Source organism: Carya illinoinensis, chromosome 4, assembly GCF_018687715.1.
Source record: "Carya illinoinensis cultivar Pawnee chromosome 4, C.illinoinensisPawnee_v1, whole genome shotgun sequence".
NCBI lineage: Eukaryota > Viridiplantae > Streptophyta > Magnoliopsida > Fagales > Juglandaceae > Carya > Carya illinoinensis.
The window spans coordinates 238,349-261,226 of NC_056755.1; the positions used below are offsets into that span (position 1 = coordinate 238,349).

The 22,878-nt window shown below is 34.2% G+C and overlaps 2 protein-coding genes across 3 annotated transcripts; both read right to left on the reverse strand.

Annotated features, from left to right (window-relative positions):
- Positions 1–3,616: 3,616 nt before the first annotated feature.
- On the reverse strand, positions 3,617–6,102 carry LOC122308277. Its single transcript, XM_043121514.1, has 2 exons — positions 5,556–6,102; positions 3,617–4,669 (listed from the first exon to the last, which is right to left on the reverse strand). Exons 1-2 carry the CDS (start codon positions 5,940–5,942, stop codon positions 3,812–3,814), a joined length of 1,245 nt encoding a protein of 414 aa, XP_042977448.1. The 5' UTR covers positions 5,943–6,102; the 3' UTR covers positions 3,617–3,811.
- Positions 6,103–17,301: 11,199 nt separating this feature from the next.
- LOC122307400 (transcription factor ICE1-like) lies at positions 17,302–22,063 on the reverse strand. Of its 2 annotated transcripts, none has more exons than XM_043120282.1 (4): positions 20,640–22,063; positions 19,875–20,093; positions 18,981–19,151; positions 17,302–17,669 (listed from the first exon to the last, which is right to left on the reverse strand). In XM_043120282.1, the coding sequence occupies exons 1-4, from the start codon at positions 21,777–21,779 to the stop codon at positions 17,586–17,588; spliced, it is 1,614 nt and encodes a 537-aa protein (XP_042976216.1). In that variant the 5' UTR covers positions 21,780–22,063; the 3' UTR covers positions 17,302–17,585. The 2 variants fall into 2 exon arrangements, with proteins under 2 accessions (XP_042976216.1, XP_042976215.1); XM_043120281.1 differs by having other exon boundaries at positions 19,869–20,093; positions 20,640–22,061.
- Positions 22,064–22,878: the final 815 nt, after the last annotated feature.

Genomic DNA, 22,878 nt, shown 5'->3' on the forward strand with positions numbered 1-22,878 from the left:
CCGTTGGACAAATTGGCAGTGAAAGTTCATTTTTCTAAGGTAATCCCATGGATCCATGTCACTTTCTGGGATTTAGAGATGAAACAAGTGGTTTAGGCGAAAAGCCTGACAAGGCGGGTCCTTTATTCTGTGTAGCAAGATCAAGGAAATAAATAAAAAAAACTCAAAATTTAGAATAAAAATCACTTCGGGAGAATCCAGTCTAATATCCAGCAAATCAAGATGGAGCTTAGTCAATCACATAGCACCACGTCAGACCAACCGAATTTACAGAGAAAATTACCTTCTCCACAAACTTCAAGATCAGCAAGCGAATGAAGAATTCTTTTGGAGGCAAAAGTTGAGAATCAATTGGCTCACAACAACAGACTTAAATACAAAGTTTTATCATCTATCAACGACAATACACCGAAGAAAGAATGGGTCCATGGAACTCCATCTCGCTTTTTCTCTTCATCTTATGCACAAAAATTCTTTCAAGGCTATTGGTAAGATCTAAAAATACCAGACTATTGGAAGGCATAAAAATCAGTAGAGAAAGCCCTCCCATCTCTCACACTCTTTTTGTAGATGATCTTATAATCTTTGGGCAAGCAAAAGAAAAATCGACAAAGGCCATAAAAAATGCCTTAGCAAAATATCAAGACTAGTCAGGCCAACAGATCAATCAGAGTAGATCCTCAATTTACATAACTCAAAATACAAGCCATGTAGCGAGGAGGAAAATATTGGAGAATTTGTCATACAAAGAATCGTCATAAAATATGAAATACTTGGAAATTCATACAACGTTTAATCTCTCCAAAAAATGAGACTACAAAGAGATGATGAAGAAAATAAACAAAAGATTAGAAGGTTGGAAATCTAAATTGCTATCTCAAACTGGTAGATCTATGCTCATCAGAACAGTAGCAAGCACCATCCCTACTTATCAAATGTCAACGCATATGCTTCAAAAGTCTATTTGTAAGTCCCTGAATACAAGCTTCAAAAACTTCTGGTGGGAAACCACAAAAAACCAAAAGAACAAGCTATGCTTAAAATCATGGAAGTCAATTTGTCAACCAAAAAAAGGAGGAGGATTGGGACTACGAAAGATGGAAAACATGAATGTCGCTTTATTAGCAAAGACAGGCTGGGAAATGAGTCAACCAAATGTGGGTATATGACACAAGCTTCTTACAAAAAAATATCTGAAATCAACCACCTTTACAAATGTTGCTTCAAAGATTACTGATTCAAGTTTATGGAAAGGAATACTGAAAACAAGACCACTGCTGGCAAAAGGTATGTGTTTCAAAATCACTAACGGTTTATCGGTGAGAGCCTGGTTAGACCCATGGATCCCTTCCTTGGAAAATTTCAAACATTTTCCTTTAAACCCTCTAGCGGACCTTTTGCCAAGCCTAAAGGTTTCAGATCTGATCAATCCGACAAATAGGTCCTGGGATCTTCAAAAATTACAATCCCTTTTTCAACACAACAGTGTCTTAGAAATTCAAAAAATCCATTTATCCACAATAACACAAAGACTAGACCGCTTCATTTGGACAAAAACTCAAAATGACAGGTTCTCTGTCAAATCAACCCATCATATTGTTTCCAACATGACAAGCACCATTAGAATAATCGTTCCGAATATTTGCTGAAAAAAAGATATGAAATTTCAAAATCCATGATCGTCATAAACTCCTATTGTGGAAAATCCTATGGAATATTTTTCTAACTAGAGAAAGATTAAAACGATTCATCTCCAGTATCCTCTCAACAAACTGCCCTTTTTGTGATGGTAGCAAAGAAACCCTTCTACATCTTTTCATTGAATGTCCCATTTCTAGAAATTTGTGGAGTAAGAGTAAATGGCCTTTAAATCTCTACTCTTGACTATAAATTCTATGAATGATTGGTTCATTTTCATCTTAAACCCCAAACAAAAGCTGGGCCTCAATTCACAAGATAAACAACCTTTTAGACTATTTGCAATCTTGATTATGGATTTCATATGGAGGTTTCGGAATGACTTAGTTCACAACAACATCAGCCTCTCCCTTCAAAAAGCATCACGACAGTTGAACTACTTATATCAAGAAAATCTACATGCTTGGAACGAAAAGCAAAACACTTCAGTTTAGAAGTTATGGCAGAAACCTCTCTAAAATCAAATCTGTATCTCCTTTGATGCCGCTGTCAGAAATTCTTTCTCTGTAGTCTTAGCAGTAAGCATGAATACAAAATGAGAGACTTTAGAAATATGGATTGAGGAAAATCCTACCACGACTCCAGTAATAGCAGAAGCTTTAGCATCAATAAGCTCTCAAAATGGCGGAACATCTCAACCATTCATCTATCCTTATGGTGGGTGATTCACAATTAGTCATTTCTTCTATCTATGAGGAGGTTGCTGTTAGGCAAATTGCTCAAATCTCAGAAGACACAGAAAGCTCTTTGAAATCTCGCAAATATTTGAGCTTTAAAAAAATTTATAGATTTTAAAATAAGTTCGCGCATTCAGTGGCATAATGGACAGCTACAAACTTGAAGTTTGGTAACATTCCTTTAAATTGTATTCTAACTTATATTCTGTACATTGATAGTGGGAAGGACCCTCCTTATTTCTTGTAATTTTCTCTTTTTATATATATTCAAGCTTGCTTAGAAAAAATAAAAAAATAAAAAAAGAATTGACAATGCGGGTAACTTGCTTTTCAGGTAATGCTGAACGTAAAAGGTGGTTATTCACAAATCATTAAAAATAATTTATTGCTAAGATCTGGCCCTAAACTTATTTTGTTGGGGGCAACGTTATCCCACATGACATGCTAACCGTGGTTCTTCCCACGCTAATGAGTGTTTTTTTTTTTTTTTTCGTCCTTAGTACTGTGAGCAAACGATGAGTCGATGACGGAGGCAGGCCCCCAAGGTTGCCACGAACCGGTTCTTATGGTCATATGGTAACTATGGAAAAGTATAGTTACAAGTATAATTGTGCACTAATCTATGCATCAATATGATGTGATTGATTAAAAAGTAGGTTTTATTAAAAACAGTGTTAATTTAAATTTTAAGTATAAATAAATCAGTGTTGGTACACAAATTAGTGTGCAACTGTGCTTATATATAGCAAAACTCGATAACTATTATTATGGGATTTGACTTTGTGTGTCAGACCTCTTAAATGGAACACCTTGAACTGCGGATTAATCTGCGTGGTAGTGAATAACATTAACGTGGATGAACAATTCCGAGTGACGAGAAGTGGAGGGCAGAGAATGCTCTTCATCGTATTTTCATTCCATTAAATAAGACACAACACCTTTATCATCATTAAATAATAAAATTAAATGATAAAATTATATCATTTAATAGTAATAAATATGTCATATTTTAATTAATAAGATATAAGTAAAATAGTAGTATAATATATACAATTTTTCAATGCTTAACGCTTTGAAACCCTGCCCAACCCAACTAAAAGTGACCAATCATCAGTGCCTCCATGCTAATCTCACTCTCTGGTCGGAAGACAATAAGGATCAACAGAGTTAAAAGTGCACGAGAAGGTCGTCGTCTTTATACAAATGATGGACACCAAAATCAGAAGGCACTACAAGAGGTATTTAGCTGAAGACGGACAGATCCAAAATATTCAAAGAACAACATGCACGTTCATCGTCAGGCCACACGAAACAAGGTTAATAATAGAATAAAAATTATTTTTATTAACTAGGTTACAGAGCTTACCATCTAAACACCAGGTAAAAAGAGGTTTTCAAGGCCATGCTCAATGCTTGAGCTCATAAGGTGATCAAAGTCAAACAACAGATTTGGTCCTATAGTTTCGGCCCAGTCTCTGCGAACTGTTTCTTCCATCAGCTACCGGCTCCGTTTCATCTTCCTCCATTGCACAAACTTCACCGGCTTCCACGTCCCCAGCTGCAATTCCAGTAGGCAACTCTCTCCTATGCAGAAACTTACTTCCAACAGCATCCTTCTCGTTCTGCCTCAAAGCAGCAGCGGGTTTCTTGGCCATTATAGTATCATCCGTTTTTCTTTTTGGTATAAACGTGACAGCGGGTAGATCAATGAAAGCATCTGGCTGTGATTGGAAATTATTTGACCTCTTTATCAGCTTGAGAAAGTCCATATAGGCTTGCTTGTTAGATGCTTCATCCATGTCGGCTGATGAGTCAAAAGTGTAATGTGTATATTTCGAAGGATTTCGTACATAATCCGGAACTGCAGAAGAATAGCATTGAGTGGAAAAGTTAGCCTCATTGCAAACACCTCCATTACAATCATCTTCATACTCGAGTTCAAACCGGACACGTTTTTCTGACTTCGAATCCAATTGAGCCTCCTTTCTCTTGAGAATAGATTTCAGGTTAACACCGCCCTCAGATGTGTTGATTTGAAGATGTTCCCCTCCCGTTATATCTTTCTCGGAGACCCGCAAAGAATCGATTTTCTGAGCGGCTTCTGCATCCTCTCTCAGCCTAAGTTTTGCAGCCAAGTGATTCGCCCGCGGGTCCCTAGCAACTTCCTCAAAAGAATCGGGAAGCTCATTGCAAGAATCTACGTCTATAGCATAATCCGTTACATCCCTCATGTACAACCGATGCTCAGCCTTTTCCCCGCCAATAGCCAGTTTGTCGTATTCATCTCTGTCTTCCTGCCCAGACAACGAATCTCACTTCTGATAAAATCTATCATCTTTCTCTACTATGCAGAATGACAAACCCAAAACTATTATTACTATTACTATATAGGTATATTTTTTCTATAATTTGATAAAAAAAATTTGGAATTTCATTAAAATCATCTCTACCTCCGAATCTCTTTTTTAAAAAAACTGTTTATGAGATATAAAGTAGTTTTCTAAATTGTACATCCAAATTATTTTTTATTAATATTTTATTCCAATCATTTAAACTTTTTATTATACTTATCTACTTCTAATCATCTATATTTTCTATCATACTCATATTTGTTATAGTTTTAAATAATAATTTCAAAAATAATTTAAATAATTTCGAAAATATAAAAAAAATTAATTTTAAAATTCTTGTCATACTCACAAAAAATAATTTAAATTTTTGTTTAAAATATTTACTAGAGTAATAGTTAAAAACATAACAAAAAATATTGAATAATTAAGTTTGTAAATAGAAATAAGAGAAAAAAATAATAAAATAATAATATAAATATTATTTTAATAGAATAGAGAAAAGATATTGAATGGAATTAATAAATTTTTTTAAAAATAAGTAAAATTTAAGAAAAAATTTTAAAAAATCTTAGTTTTATCTAAATTATAAGAAATTTTAGGAAGTGAACCCATCAAACTTTAATATATAACATTTCACAACACAAACCCAGCACGCAGATAAGTAATCATATCCTCATTTTGGTCATTGCAAACCGTGGAATTACTTTCTAAACATTTTCCGTTCTTTACACATACAAAATCTTTAACATAAGCTAAAGCCTAACATCCAAAAAAGACGGCAGAAACAGAAAGAAAAAGCAAAAAATATAAATAAAAATTATTTACATACCTCGTAATCCAAAGTACAGTCTTGGCCAATACTAGACTTAATGTTCCACTCTTCATCGTCGTTGTCTTCCGGTTTATTCGACGGTCGCCGCTGGGGTTCATCACCAGCGTCATCATCGTCAAGGTCTTCGAGGTCCCTCTCCAGCTCGTCCCTCAGTTCCATAGGACTATTGAATTTTTGCAACCCTTTACCATGGGAGTTGCAGAAGAAAGATTCGAACTCGGGTTCGGGGATGGTCTTGTCACGGATCCATTCTCTCTTCTGGATTTCGTCGTCCGTGAGAGACCAGAGAGAAGAGGACGAAATTGTTGTTGCTGTTGCGGGTGGTGTTGAAGAAGCTAAGGAGCCGAAGATCTTGTCTACGCGGACTTTGAAACTGTCTTCCATGGCCGCCTCCCTGGAAGAACGAGGAAGGGAATCGGAGTTGATTTCAATTGGGAACAACCCACTATGCAATGTCGGCGCAACGGGAATTACTGAGAGGGTAGTTGGGCTCGTGGGCCTAGTCTCTTGTACACCTTTTTGTTGTGTCCGTCCTGCGTTTTATGAGCATTGAGAACCAATACTCGAAAATTTTAACCTAAAACAGGGTCGGGGATTCGAATTTGCGCATTCGCTCTGTGTGATGTTAAATTATGAATATTAAATTGTGTTAATTTGAATATGACCTATTTAATTAAATAAATCAAACTTTAAAATTCTAATACCACTCGTATAGATAACGAGTTATACGATAGGATTTGTTTAATCCATTTGATAATTAATTTTTATTAGATTAATTTTAACCCGATCTATTTAACTCGTCTCAACCCGTTTAACTTGTTTAATATAAATAGATTAAGCTAACTCATATATTTATTTTTTAACCCAATTAATATAAATTCATATATAATATAAGGACAACTATATAAATACTTCACAATTGCAAATGGATTCATTATAAAATATTTTATTATCAATAATATATAAAAAATTAATATGTTTATAAAATAAAATTACATATTAACAAAAAATGTTTAATAGTTTCATATATCAAATAGTTAAATACTAATATTAATATTGAATCCCAAGAGTAAAAAAATGCATATAAAACTCATTTATAAAATTTGAAAGTAAAATTTATTCATATTATATGGATTGATTATGAGTTTCACGGGTTGACAAGCAATTGAGTGGTTTGTTAACAGTGTCTTGTCAGATCAATGCATTTTGACCAAAACTACTTATTTTAAATCATGTTCTTGTCGAACTCAAGAGTAGTATATCGTCATCAGTAACTTAAAAGTAACTACCAATTCATTTTGAATAACTTGGAAGGATAATGATAAGTTTATTATTTCCTATCACTCCCGATTACTACTCCCTTTATTTATTTTTTACTTTATGATTAGGAAAGTAATTATTAGTGAAGTTATATATATTTTTAATTTTCTCTTAATCATTAAGGATGTTAAAAAAATACTTAAAATAAAATAATAAAAATTTCAAATACATTATGGAGTACTAAACAAGTGGTAGGCGATAGTAAATCTATCATTACCCGTCTTGGAATACTATCATGAAATGGGGCCTCATCAATTTTATATTGCAGAATAAACTGGTTTGGTTATGTAAAATCAAATCATTTCATCTCATTTAATCTCGTATAACTGTTACAAAATTTTCAAACTCCTACACAAAATATAATAAATAATTCAACTTTTTCAAATTTTAAAATAAAAATTATATTAAAAAATTATATTATAATAATATTATATTTAATTTTTAACAAAATAAATCATCTCATTTATTTGAATTGTGTAACCAAATGAGTAAGTAGAAGGATTATGTGGTCCGCATTCACTTCCAAAGTACCCTCTATAAAACAATGAACATAGATTAAAATAAATAAATGTTTCAAAATATGGGGTAAATTCAGAAAAGTGGGAAAAACTAATAATAGTGATAAGAAAAAGAAGAAAAGTAAAGAAAAAATTTAAAATTGAAAAAGGCAAAAGTAACGTTCTTAACATTGCTAGGCTATTGAAATTATTTCGTCTCAAATTTGGTTTATAAAGGCAGCAAGAATGTAGTTGACAATAGGTATCCCTTTAATCTGATTTGGTATCTACGCAGAACTGGCCATGGCCACTCAGTCACTTATGGATCGTGCGTTCGAGGTACCCATCTTTCTATTGTGTTTAGTTTTAATATGTTTCTTTGCCATGACCCCATCAAGACTTGAATCTCACTCGACTCCATGGTAGTCAGTTGGATTGGAGAATGAGGAAAGTAACTTCCCAGGTGTTTGATATAGAGGTATATATTGTAACACACCAAATAAATAAAAGAAAATCACATGAAAACGAAGAGAGTGCCTCCAGGGAAGATAGAAAGGAAAAAAGAAATTTAGATCCTTCTTACAATATTCCCCAAAGATACATATATATATATATATATACACAACTATTTAGTAAAACCCAACAATTATTAATTTAAAAGAAGTTCAACCAAGTAAATAAAATGGATAGAGGCTCAGCAAGCTACAAATAAAACAAACTACTTAACATAAACCCACATCTAGATCTAGGCCTATTGAGAAACTCGTCTGCAAACTAAACTAGTTGTCTTGCATGCATCCCTTCAGAAGCCCCTTCCCTTCCTTTGTCTTTGTTCCTCACAAACCCTAGATCTCATGTGCATGTGTGACACATATATGCACGATATCTGCACGCACAGCGCCGAAACAGTTAGCTAGCGTTGTTTCCATTTGGTTGAAATTTTTATTAATATAATACTTACCTCTGACTGAAAAGTTTTATTTGCAAGTGAACACATCCTCCACATCAATAACATAGTCGGACTGACTTGAGTTGATTTGCAAAACAACGGGCATGTTGTTTACATCGATTTACAAATAGAAGTGCTCTTCCGATTATTCGGATGTGTTGAACCCAAGGTTTCAAGTTTCATGTAATTATAAATCTACACATAGATTTTGATGATAACAAATGAATTCAAAGAATAAAGGAGTTTCAAGTTCAAGTTGTTCACACAATAGAATCAAACACATCAAAGAACCAAGCATGAGCAAGAAGGAAACAAGTTCACATTAAAGTCATAGAATAATGTTGTAAATCTCTTAAAATTCAAAATTAGGATTAATGCTCAAAATTAATATTTTATCATAAACCATTAAAATACATTTTCCACATGTTCATGAATTTTTTTTTAAAATTAAATTTGAAAATTTTGAAAGATGATTGATTGTCATCTTTTGCATGTGCATGCCTTGATTAAAGGGTTGAATTTTGAAAATATTAAAGATGATTGATTGTCATCTTTCACATGTGCATGTTTTATTTGAATATTTTCAAAAGTGTTTGATTCTTTTTAGACTTATACAAAAGGTAGATGATTTTGTTTGAAAAATTTGAAAAGTAAAGTGTGCTCATTTTGTCATATGTCAAAAGTAAAAGATTAGGATTGATTTTTTTGAAAAAATGAATGATGTTGTCTTTGACAATTGAAAAAGAAGAACATTTTATTTGAATTTTTTGAAAAAGTGAATGATGTTGTCTTTGACATGTGAATCTTTTCAAATTTGAATATGAAGTCTCATATGCCTATAAATAGATCATTTGAGAGCTTCACATTCACAACATCTAGAGCATACAACATTCATTCAAAACTTTCATTCTCTCTTCTCTAAGCATTGAGCCTTAATCATTATTTATTTTGAGAGATATAGTTTGCGCTGTATTGTTCTTATTTCACTCATTGAGAGTGTTTTCTGATAACCTACCCACTATTAGCTTTTGTATCAGAAAAAGAGTGTGTATAACCCTTGTTCGTGTAGAAAGTATTCTATACGAGGAATAGTTAAATCACCACTTGTAAGGTGATTGCAAGTGTAGAGGGTGTTCTACACGGATCCTTTGTAGCGGTGTTATTCAAAGGTGTAATAAGTTTCTATCTCCACCTGAAGGAGGTTGAATAGTGAATTTGGGAATCCTTAAGGGGTAGCTTAAGGCGAGGACGTAGGCAGTGGGACCGAACCTCGTTAACATACTGAGTTTGCTTCTCTCTTACCCTTACTCTTTATATTTATTGTTATTTCATATTTTGTTTATATTTTATATTATATATTTGATTTATAATTGTTATTTTTTTAATACAACTCAATTCACCCCCCTCTTGTGTTAGTCATCTAGGCAACAATTGGTATCAGAGCTAAGAGCTCTATTATAAGATTAACTATCTTTTGAGTTAATATCTTATGGCTAACATTGCAGCTTCATTTGGTGAAAGTCAATCTAGCAATCGGCCTCCACTCTTTTGTGGAGATAATTACTCATTCTGGAAAGTTAGAATGAGAATATTTCTTCAAGCTCAAGGTAGAGAAATCTGGAAATGTATTGTAAATGGACTTTATATTCCAACAAAAGTGGTTGATGGAGTAAAGGTCAAAAAGGAAGAAGAAGAGTTTGATCGTGAAGACGATAGACTTTATACTTTAAATTTAATTGCTATGAATTTATTATATAATGCTCTTAATGGAAATGAGTTTAATAAAATAATGAATTGCGCTACGACAAAGGAAATTTGGGATAACTTGGAAGTAACTTATGAAGAAACTTCACAAGTCAAGGAATCAAAAATTTATATTCTTACTCATGAATATGAAATGTTTAAGATGAATGATGATGAATCAATTTCTAGTATGCACACTCATTTTACTAACATCATAAACAGTTTGACAACTCTTAGCAAAGTTTATTCCAAGGTGGAGATAGTAAGAAAAATTCTCAACTCTTTACCAAAACGTTGGGAATCAAAAGTTACAGTGATTCTTGAAGCTAGAGACCTCAAGAAGCTCGAAGTCAATGAACTCATCGGGTCACTTATCACCCATGAGTACACATTGAAAAGAGGAGAAGAAGAAGGAAAGCCAAAGAAGAGCTTAGCACTTAAAGCTGTTCCTCATGAAAGTGAAAGTGATGAAGATGAGGAAAATGACGATAAAGATGAAGAAATTGCGATGATAACAAGAAGAATTCAGAGGTTTCTTGAATAAAAATAGAACTCCTCCGAGGAAATCCTTCAAAAAGTTTTTCAAGAAAGATTCAGGTAAAAATGACACTTTAATTTGTTATAAATGTAATAAACCTGGTCATATCAAGCCAGATTGTCCTCTGCTAAAAAAAGATCGAAACAAAGGCAAGAAAGTAATGAAAACTACATGGGATGATGATTCAAGTAGCTCAGATAGTGAAGCAAGCAATGAAGAATCAGCAAATCTTTGTCTTATGGCTAAAGATGACATTGAGGTAACAAATCTTGATAATATTGAAAATCCTTCATATGAAGAATTGCAAAATGTTTTAGAAGAGGTTTATGGGGAATTTGAAAAATTGGGTATCAAATATACTGCTTTGAAAAAGAAAAATTTTTCTTTAACAAATGAAATTGATATTTTAAGAAAAGAAAATATCATTTTGAAAGATGAAAATTTTGAATTGAATAAGAAGAAAACCGATTTAGAAAATATTGTTGAAAACTTTACGAATGGAAAAAGAAATTTTGAAAAACTTCTTGGTAGTCAAAGATGTGTTTTTGACAAGGCAGGCTTGGGATATATGCCAAAACAAAAATACAAACCTTATAAAAATTTCTTTGATAATCCTTCTATATCAAAAACCAATAATCAAAATTCTTTTCATAAAAATAATTTTGTCAAAAAAAGATATTATTATAATCATTCAAGTTCTTCATATATGTCACATACTATTTGCAATTTCTGTAATAGAAATGGTCATAATTATCATACTTGTCCTATTAGAAGAAATCATACAATGACTGTTAGGGCCATATGGGTACCTAAAAATCTTGTTTTTTCTAATACTAATAAATAAAGGACCCAAAGAACTTGGGTACCAAGAAAAATCATTTTAATTGTTTTTATAGGTATGCATGAAGTCATCCACAAGTAAAAACAAGTGATTTTTAGATAGTGGATGTTCAAGACACATGACGGGAGACAAGATTAAGTTTTTTGATCTTAGATCTAAAGAAGAAGGACATGTGACATTTGGAGATAACTCGAGAGGGAAGATCGTGGGAATAGGTAAAATTGGTAATGAATCTTCTCTCATAATTGAAGATGTTCTACTTGTTGAAGGTTTAAAATATAATCTTTTGATCATAAGTCAATTATGTGATAAAGGATTTACAGTTACTTTCAAAATGGATAAATGCATTATTTTGAATAATTATGATTGTAATATTTATTTTATTGCTTTTAGAAACAATAATGTTTATACAATCGATTTTGAAGAAATTACCTCACAAGATTCTATTTGCTTTTCAGCTCAAAATGAAACTAGTTGGCTATGGCATAGAAGATTAGGTCATGCCAATATGGAACTTATTTCCAAACTTTCAAAAAATGATCTTGTGAGAAGTTTACCAAAAACAAATTTTCTTAAAGACAAAATTTGTGATGCATGTCAATTTGGTAAACAAACAAAAACTTCTTTTAAAACTAAGAAACATATTTCCACTACTAGACCATTGCAACTGATACACATGGATCTTTTTGGACCAAATAGAGTTGCAACTCTAGGAGGAAAATATTATGCATTTGTTATTGTTGATGATTTCTCTATATATACTTGGGTCATCTTTCTTACTCATAAAGATGAGGCACATAATGCCTTTACCAAGTTATGCAAGAGAATTCAAAATGAAAAGGGTTATACTATTTCAAGTATCCGAAGTTATAGGGGAAAAGAGTTTGTTAATAAAAATATTGAAACATTTTGTGATGAAAACGGTTTTGTGCATAATTTTTCTGCTCCTCGAACTCCTCAACAAAATGAAGTAGTAGAGAGAAAAAATAGATCTCTTCAAGAGATGGCAAGAACAATACTCAATGAGAACAACTTGCTTAGTTATTTTTGGGCCGAAGCGGTAAGTACTGCATGTTATGTTATAAATAGAGTTATGCTAAGGTCTAAGTTAGATAAAACCCCCTATGAGCTTTGGAACGATAAAAAGTCCAACATTGGTTACTTTCATGTATTTGGATGCAAATGTTTTATTTTGAATGACAGGGATAATTTAGGCAAATTTGATGTAAAATCTAATGAATGTATCTTTCTCAGGTATTATATTAATAGTAAAACTTATAGAGTATTCAATAAAAAGACTTTGACTGTACAAGAATCTATGCATGTAGTATTTGATGAATCTAATTCTTCACTCTCCAAGAAATCTATTGATGAAGAAACATGAGGTATAAATAATACGGAAAGTCTCAATCTCAACAAAGAGAAAACAATAGAGGAAGTTCAACATGGAGCCATCAGGAAAGATTATCAAAATTTAATACAAGATGCAACCAAACAGTAAAAATTTGTGAAAGATCATCCAGTGGAACAAATTTTGGGAGAACCTTCACAAGGTGTAAGTACTCGATCATTTCTTAGAAATATTTGCAATCATACTGCTTTTCTATTTCAAATTGAACCCAAAAATATTGATGACGCACTTCTTAATGAATCTTAGATTCTAGCTATGCAAGAAGAGTTGAATCAATTTGAAAGAAATGATGTTTGGACACTTGTTCCTAGACCTAAAAATCATACTATTATTGGAACAAAATGGATTTTTAGAAACAAGAAAGATGAGTCCGGAGTCATTACTAGAAATAAGGCTCGACTTGTAACCCAAGGTTTTAATCAAGAAGAAGGAATCGATTATGATGAGACATATGCACCTGTCGCAAGATTAGAAACTATTCGAATGCTACTTGCATATGCTTGTTATAAAGATTTCAAACTTTTTCAAATGGATGTTAAAAGTGCCTTCTTAAATGGTTTTATAAATGAAGAGGTATATGTTGAGCAACCTCCAGGTTTTGAAAATCATATTTCCCTAAATCATGTTTTCAAACTCACAAAAGCACTATATGGAATTAAACAAGCTCCTAGAGCTTGGTACGAAAGACTTAGTGGTTTCTTGATTGAAAAAGGTTTTTCAAGAGGAAAAATCGACACAACTCTTTTCATTAAATATGAAAATGATGAAATTCTTTTGATTCAGATTTATGTTGATGATATAATATTTGGTACTACTAATGAAAATATGTGTCAAGTTTTTGCTAAAACTATGCAGGAAGAATTTGAGATGAGCATGATGGGAGAACTTACATTCTTTCTCGGATTGCAAATTAAGCAAGCAAAAAGTAGGACATTCATCAATCAATCAAAATATATTAAGGAATTACTGAAGAAGTTTCAGATGGAAAATGCTAAGGAAATTGGAACACTAATGAGTCCATCAACTAAACTTGATAAAGATGAATCCGGTAAGCCAGTTGACTCGAAAATATATTGAGGTATGATTGGTAGCTTATTATATTTAACAGCCAGTAGACCAGATATTATGTTTAGTGTGTGCTTATGTGCACGCTTTCAATCATCTCCAAAAGAATCACATTTAATTGTAGTTAAACGCATTCTTAGATATCTTAGTGGTACAATTAACCTAGGGTTATGGTACCCTAAGCACACATCTTTCAATCTAATCAGCTACACAGATGCAGATTATGCTGGCTGTAAAATAGATCGAAAAAGCACTAGTGGAGCATGTCATTTCTTAGGTCATGTACTAGTTTCCTGGTTTAGTAAAAAATAAAATTCTGTTGCACTATCTACTGCTGAGGCAGAATATGTTGCTGCGGGTAGTTGTTGTGCTCAAATTCTCTACATGAAGCAACAACTTGAAGATTTTAAACTCATGTATAATCACATTCCAATCAAATGTGATAATACAAGTGTTATAAATCTTTCAAAGAACCCAATACAACATTCTAGAACTAAGCATATTGAAATAAGGTATCATTTTCTTCGAGATCATGTGCAGAAAGGCGATATAATATTAGAGTTCACAAACACACACGATCAGTTAGTAGATATTTTCACAAAACTTTTACCAGAAGATAGATTATGTATGATCAGAAGAGAAATAGGTATGATGCATGCTATGAATATCTCTTAAAAGATAGACCAGAGTCAATAAAAATAGAGATAAATTTTTTAAATACTTTTACATAAACTTGAGATTCTTAGCGTCATGTTTGAGACGCTTATTCTCTTCATACAATATCATGTCATTCTTATCCATGGGAACCGGCAAGCGAAATGAAGAATCTAATAAAGATTTCAACTGTTTATTCTTCTGCCGAATGATTTCTTCCCTTGTGTAAGACTCTTGAACAATTTGTTGAAGTACAACAATTTGTTCTTTGAGCTTTTCAACTTCATGATTTTTGGCTTGTAGCCGCTGAGAAAAAGTAACAATAGAGGAAGAGTAGCGAGTCCCAAGACTCACCAAGTCATAAATAGCATCAGAATCTGACTTATTAGTCAGATTATTATTTTCTTGCTGCAACATGGCACCAATGGCAGCTGCAGAAAGGACAGGAGGTTGAGATGCAGAATGCCTCATAGATGGATCTAGAGAAATGTTAGAAGAATGAGCCATTGAGAAAAGAATAGAAGGCTTAAAACGAGAATGTTGAAGGAATGCAGATGAGTTATAGAGATGAGATGAAAACTTGATGCGGATTGGATGAACTTCATGACTGATTTTATAGAGATAGCATAAAGAACAAGACAAGTTATCATCCAAGTCAAAGAGCAATGTATTTTTTCTCGATCGGTGAAAATGACATTTTTTAGAAACTCGGAGCCTTCAATCTCGTTTGTCAACAACATCAGGCGATTTTTTCAAATCTCCAGCCGCACTTGTCGGGTCACGGACGGATGAAATTTATTTATTTTTTTAAACTATCTACAGTGTCTACTAACACACCGTTTTCTTCAGGTCCATTTACTTGTTACGGATCCTTTTTAATAATGCCAAAAGGGGGAGAAGTTTTAGACTAGAACATTAATATTGTTTAAATTGCTAAACTTGTTATATATGCTTGAAATTATGTTTATACTTTTGCTTGAAAAACTAACGCATATTTTCAGGTGGAGTTTAAGTATTAATACAGGTTTCAAGTTCTATCAAGTATTTCTCATCATCAAAAATGGGGAGATTGTTGAACCCAAGGTTTCAAGTTTCATGTGATTATAAATCTACACATGGATTTTGATGATAACAAATGAATTCAAAGAATAAAGGAGTTTCAAACTCAAGTTGTTCACACAATGGAATCAAGCACATCAAAGAACCAAGCATGAGCAAGAAGGAAACAAATTCACATTAAAGTCATAGAGTAATGTTGTAAATCTCTTAAAATTCAAAATTATGATTAATGCTCAAAATTAATATTTTATCATAAACCATTAAAATACATTTTCCACATGTGCATGAATTTTTTTGAAAATTAAATTTGAAAATTTTGAAAGATAATTGATTGTCATCTTTTGCATGTGCATGCCTTAATTAAAGGGTTGAACTTTGAAAATATTAAAGATGATTGATTGTCATCTTTCACATGTGCATGTTTTATTTGAATATTTTCAAAAGTGTTTGATGCTTTTTAGACTTATACAAAAGGTAGATGATTTTGTTTGAAAAATTTGAAAAGTAAAGTGTGCTCATTTTGTCATATACAAAAAGTAAAAGATTAGGTTTGAATTTTTTGAAAAGGAAAGTGTGCTCATTTTGTCATATGTCAAAAGTAAAAGATTAGGTTTGATTTTTTTGAAAAAGTGAATGATGTTATCTTTGACAATTGGAAAAGAATAACCTTTTATTTGAATTTTTTGAAAAAGTGAATGATGTTGTCTTTGACATGTGAATCTTTTTAAATTTGAATATGAAGTTTCATATGCCTATAAATAGATCATTTGAGAGCTTCACATTCACAACATCTAGAGTATACAACATTCATTCAAAACTTTCATTCTCTCTTCTCTAAGTATTGAGCCTTAATCCTTATTCATTTTGAGAGATATAATTTGCGCTGTATTGTTCTTATTTCACTCATTGAGGAGTGTTTTCTGATAACCTACCCACTATCAGCTTTTGTATCAGAAAAAGGGTGTGTATAACCCTTGTGCGTGTAGAAAGTATTCTATACGGGGAATAGTTGAATCACCACTTGTAAGGTGATTGCAAGTGTAGAGGGTGTTCTACACGGATCCTTTGTAGCGGTGTTGTTCAAAGGTGTAATAGGTTTCTATCTTCACCTGAAGGAGGTTGAATAGTGAATTTGGAAATCCTTAAGGGGTAACTTGAAGCGAGGACGTAGGCAGTGGAGCCGAACCTTGTTAACATACTGAGTTTACTTCTCTCTTACCCTTACTCTTTATATTTATTGTTATTTCATATTTTGTTTATATTTTATATTATATATTTGATTTATAATTGTTATTTTTTTAATACAACTCAATTTATCCCCCCTCTTGTATTAGTCATCTGAGCAACAGGATGAATGTTGAGGAATTCAACAAGGTATGGGAGGAGGGGAAGCGGATGGGAGGGAGAAGAATGAAGAGGTAGATAGGCAATTGGGATTGCAAGAGATGAAAGGAATCCTTTGAATAATATGGTAAGTCATAACCAAGTCGACAATCCATCCATCCATGATTGAATGTAGCATTGAGATGGCGTTTTCAGCTTCGACATGTTCAGAATTATGGCATTCTATATAGAGATCCAAGACTCTTGTTATCAAAAATGAAAAGGTACCCATCAAACTGGACAGCCAGACTGCATTCAAGGGATTACATATTATTCGCAAAGGTTTAAGGAAAAAGCGGAACATTTTTATTCTTAAAGCTGAAGATATTTCAGATATCCCCATAAGTTTGCCATGCTTCAAAGCACGTTTACAAAACATATTCCACTGAATAACGTTAGATCAAGCTTCGAACATTTGGGCTTGGATCTGTGCACCTTCACCTTTTACCTTTACCCTCTACCGAAGGGAATGAGGAGCAAATGCACTTACCAACTACTCTTGGTGCACCACTACAGTTAGTTCCTCCATCTATATGAGCAGGTTGCATTTACCGATCAAGTACAGAGTTACATCATACTGGGGCAGCCGGCTGAATCCAAGAGTACTGCTTTAATCTGCTCGGGCAACACATCCTGGCCTTCCCCGCATTGCTGATGAACAACGAAAAAAAAAATAAAAATCAAGTCTTTGGATGACCATAATTGGCCAAAAAGCTTGTACCCGCTTGGGCGAAGAATTTGTTAGGCCACACTTAACACAAGGAGAGGCCGCATGGACCATCCATTCAGGTGCCACTAATAGAATAAAGGTCCCCTTCGTATTGCTTTGCATTTCTGAGAAACCTGACATGTACTACCGCATCTTATAGCAGTCCATACTGTTACTGACATTCAGTCATCCTTTTACATACGAAATTGTTCAAAGAACCAATATCCTGCCTTGCATGTTGGTCTAATAGCAATCAATAAAGCTAGACAGCAAAGTGACAGTAAAGATGACTAGAAAAAAGATCTCCCTAGATTTGAAAATTTGTTTCCTTACTTTTGTTTCTTTCCACTCATTTGCCATCTTTACCTTTCTTAAGCTATTGAAAAATCCACTGAAGGACTACCATGCTCCCTTTTTCATTTATATACCATCATTTATCAGCATTGATTATTTTTCAAATAATCTGTTCTCTCATTTTCTTAGAGTATCAAATGAAACACAGAGTCGGGGAGATGTAGACATTAGAAAGTTTTAGTTGCATCTCGGAAGTAACAAGCTGTCAAACAACTTTCCCTTTTTTTATTGACACCATGGGGATGTCAAAAACAGAATTATTACAAGTAATTGATGTGTACAAATGAGAGAGGGAGAGAATAAGAAAAGATGATCTGAAGTCCTATGGAAATGGGCAACCCGGTTGTACTTTCATGAAAATCAGAGAATGGCAAAAAGGACTATCATCTCTCCAATTAAAGGAATGGACTCTCCATTACAGGGTTTGTTTTTTTTAAGCATTACAGAGCTTTTTTCCACATATAAACGAGATTTGCTCCAATATAGAGAACAGACAACCTTTCAGCTCTAGAGGATATAGGGGAACAAGGCTTTTACGTTGAAATGTGCAGGTGCAAAGCACCAAAACCAGAACAAAAAAATGGGCAATCTTTTTTCTTTATGTAAATGAGAACTGCTATATAAAAAAAAAATTACACAAAGTAAACCCACAAACTGATGTGGCTTTATGAAATCCATTAGATCTACTTTATAATAAAAGTACTTTACAATATGACGTATCACATGAAGCCACATCAGTTTGTGGGTTTACTTTTGTGTAATTGTGACTAAAGTATTTTCCTATGTAAACACAAAAGAAATACAGAAAAATGTGCAATCTATCTATTGTTTCATAGTCCAAAGGTAAATTTGGTAGAAACATTGAAAGGCTGACTTTTGTATCAGAGAAAGAAGCATACCTCAGCACGGAACACATCCAGGGCAAACCCATTGAAGCAGCTAATTACAGCCTGCTGTATGTCTAAACCCAGGTTGTCCAGAGCCCTCATAGTGGAAAGCAAGAGACCTGGTCTACGGGCACAAAACATGTGGATGTTGACAGCTCTTCCTTCCCTTACTCGAACCTCCACCTATAAAATGCAGAATTCAAGCAAGTTACAAACAAACCAATTTCCTGGATTACAACCAAAAACTTGATTCGGTATGCTCGAGGAACACTTGATCTTATGCGATATACGAAGTCGAGTAAGTATCTCAGATACAGAAGTTTTTGGAGTATAGAAATAGTAAAAGGTATACCTCCACCAAAACTGATGGTAATTGACAAAATTGTGGTATTTAAAAAGAAAAGAAAGATAAGGAAGTCTCTGGTATGCTCTAGAAACACTCGATTGGTCAATGGTGGCTTTGACCCACTAATACACGAAAATAATCTTGCCCATCCTATACACTAAAATTTAAGGCTCCCCAATACAGGACCATGCAGTGAGAATCACAAGTTGATAAACTGTATTATATCTAACTAGGTAAAAATCACTGGACCCCATTGTCTTAAGGTTTTGCTTGAATATACCTCAGTCAATTTTACAAACATATGGAAATACAAATTTACAATTAGGAAAGCTATGTGTATACTTCCTGTGTGCTTGGGCTATGCCTTTTTTCTCATGAATAAAACTTCTTGATTACCTACCAAAAAAAGTAAGAAAGCTGTGTGGACACCGATACACATCGTCAGTACATCTCAGAATCAACACCAATACAGCACATTTGCAAACTTACAAGCATCAAGATATTGGTTAAAAACCTGAAAATATCAAATGAGAAGCAAGATGTGTGAGATTTACCCGTGCCTGTTGGTTTTTAGGGCTTGGCAAAGAGCTCGGACAAAGCTCTTCCTTGACACGACAGGGAAGCGTAGGTGGAGTCGGTGTCGAAGGGTGAAAGCTTGCAGAAGGTGGCAGCAAAGACCCAGGTGGGGATGACTCCAGCTCATGATGGAGGTCATTGATCTTTTGCAGAAGCTCCTTTAAGTAGTCAATGGCATCGCCAAGAATAGAAGCTCTATCCATCTGAGCACAAATAAGACATAAAATCATCAGATACAATGGCTGACCCATCAAGTGTAATGAATCCCAAAGCAACCACATAATGACTGCCAAAGAACCTCCACACAACCATCGATCCTAGATATTTAGATATCAAGTATTGGAATTTCAAGCACACACTTCTCACCTCCTATTAAAACATACAATAGATAATTATTTATCTAAAAAGCTCACACTAGTTGACTTTAACACTATCGTGATTTCTCAGAGTTCTTTGGGAGAGGGGATAGCAAGGGCACTCACTCTAGGCTCTTCAATTGTCGGTTGGTCCATAAAGTTCGTGGAATTACACACCCCCACACACACAGCATACATAAAACACACGCAGAGGACATCCAAACTCAAGATTAGTACTTTTCCATGACAATTATTGGCCTTCATATACAGAATAAAGTCATATGGTAACAACTAACCAGCACGTATAATTGCAATAAATAGCAAGAAACCCGAACGAAGCAAAGTCCAAAAATTATAAACCCTCTAAACCTAAAGGATGACATTACTTCATACCTTGCTAATCTTGGGTACAACAGACCGAAGCATGTAAAGCCTATCATTAAGCTTCTTTCTTCGCCGCCTTTCAGCCATCAGATTCTTTGCCGGCAGCCCCTTCTTCTTTCCCTTCTGAACTCCGCCAGTGACAGTACTGTTGGCGTTAGAATTGCTCCCACCCTTCTTAACATTCTCCTCCACCTTACCGATGCCTTCAAACTCATCCGAATCGGAATTTACACCCGAAACGTCGATGCTTGCTTCATCAACATCACCCGAAACGTCATTATTCTTCCTCCTAATCTCCAAATTCGCCGAATTGTCGTCGAACCTAACGCCCGAAACCTCCAAATTCCCAGACTTTTCAGCTCCTTGCCGAAGCGCCGCTCGCTTCTGAAACAGGGTGGGTGGCGAACCCACTTGTGGGAAGACCTCAAGGGGTCTAAGGACTTTTGCTCTGTTCAGAAATAGAGCACTCCCTGAGTTGTCAAAATCGTCGAAACACGTTGGGATAAACCCGCCATCAAGTCCGGCGGAAGTGTCAGATATCGGCAGCAACCGAGTTGATTGAAACTCGGCGGCTGAACTCAGTTCGGGAGCACTAATCTGGGGCTGAGAGTTCCAGGCCGTGAAGCCTGTCATAGCAGGGGAGTTCGAAGCAGCTGGGTTGAACGGGCCGAGAAGCCCGGTATCGAGGCCCAAATCGAAGGCATTGTCAAAAGGGTTGGAGCAAACGGCGTTGATAAGCGAAGAGAAGCAAGATTTGTGGGGCAAGAAGGGAGACTGTGCCTGTGAGGGGTCGATACTGAAAGCCTGCGACGGAGAACAGGAAGAGGACGAGTCCAAGGTCTGCAAAAGAAGGTTATTGTTGTCGTTTGGGTTCGAGCAAAAGCTAATGTCTCTGACATCTTGCGGGTTTGGGAGACCACGGAGATGGTTATGGAGGTTTTGTTGAGTTGGGTTCAGGGCGTTGTTGTTGATGTACCAGTCATTCTCGAGCATGGACTTGAAGGAAGAGAGAGGTATCCCCAGACCAATGTCGTCGTTCTTGCCAGGCTCGCCTTCATTGTTGTTTCTGGTCCACGACGCTGTGTCTTCTTCTTCTCCTCCTCCTGGTCCTTCCATCCAACCGACGCCGCTTGTAGACCTCGGAAGCATTTTTCCCAGGCGTTTCACAGAGAGAGAGAGAGAGAGGAGAAGGGGGGGGGGGAGGGAGGGAGCTGGGGGGCTTGAGGGCGGGGGGAGAGCGAAAGGGGGAGTGGCCTTTTCTATGGATCGGAGTTGAGTTCAGAGAATCATTGTTGAGAAGAAAGAGATGAGATTCGAAGTTCGAGCGTTATGTAAATTGTATAACTGAAATGTAAAAATGGTAGCGAAAATAAAATGAATGGAGAGCGCTAGCTGTGTGGGTTATCCATGTGTGTGGCAGTCTGCTTGCTCTGACGCTAGCTCGCGGCTACCGGTTGAAACAAATTTGCCTATGAATTTTAGCCAAGGCCAAGCGGCCCAAGCCCATGACATGGTACCAAGAAAATAAAATTGTTATCGTAACTACTAATGTTCTATACAGAAGAAGATGATGCTACACTTGTTTGGATCCCAAGTTACTATTAATTCATCTTAATTTATTTTATTTAATTATTATAATTTTTTTTAAATTTTAACACAAATAAATAATAAATAATTCAAAATTTTTTCAAATCTCAAAATAATAATAATAATAATAATAAATAATATTATAACAATATCTTATTCAACTTTTAACTTTCATCTCAACTCAACTCAACTCAACTCAACTCAACTCAAAGTCCAAACTGTTTCCCTATAAATTCAAACTTGTATATTTTATTTTATTTTTTATTTTTTAATAGTTAAGGATTTGATTATTAATGAAATAATATATTTTTTTTTAATTTTTAAAAAATATTTAAAATAAAAAAATAAAAAGTACAATTTACACTAATGATAAGTACTTTGAGTAAAAGCACCTTATATATATATAAGATATATAAATTTGAAATAAAAGATTTTTTTTAATCAAATTAAAACAGATCATTCCATTCTATACTAAATTATAAAAATTTCTGTTAACTTTAACTTTAAAAAATGACAATAAATATTATTGGAATTAGTCTCAAACGCAAAGTTAATTACGCCTTGTCTTTTCTCTTGATCTATATATCATCAATTTTATATCTCTTTTTATTATCACGAAATGGCAATTAGTTGTATAAAGCCACATTATTTTAAGTTCCAT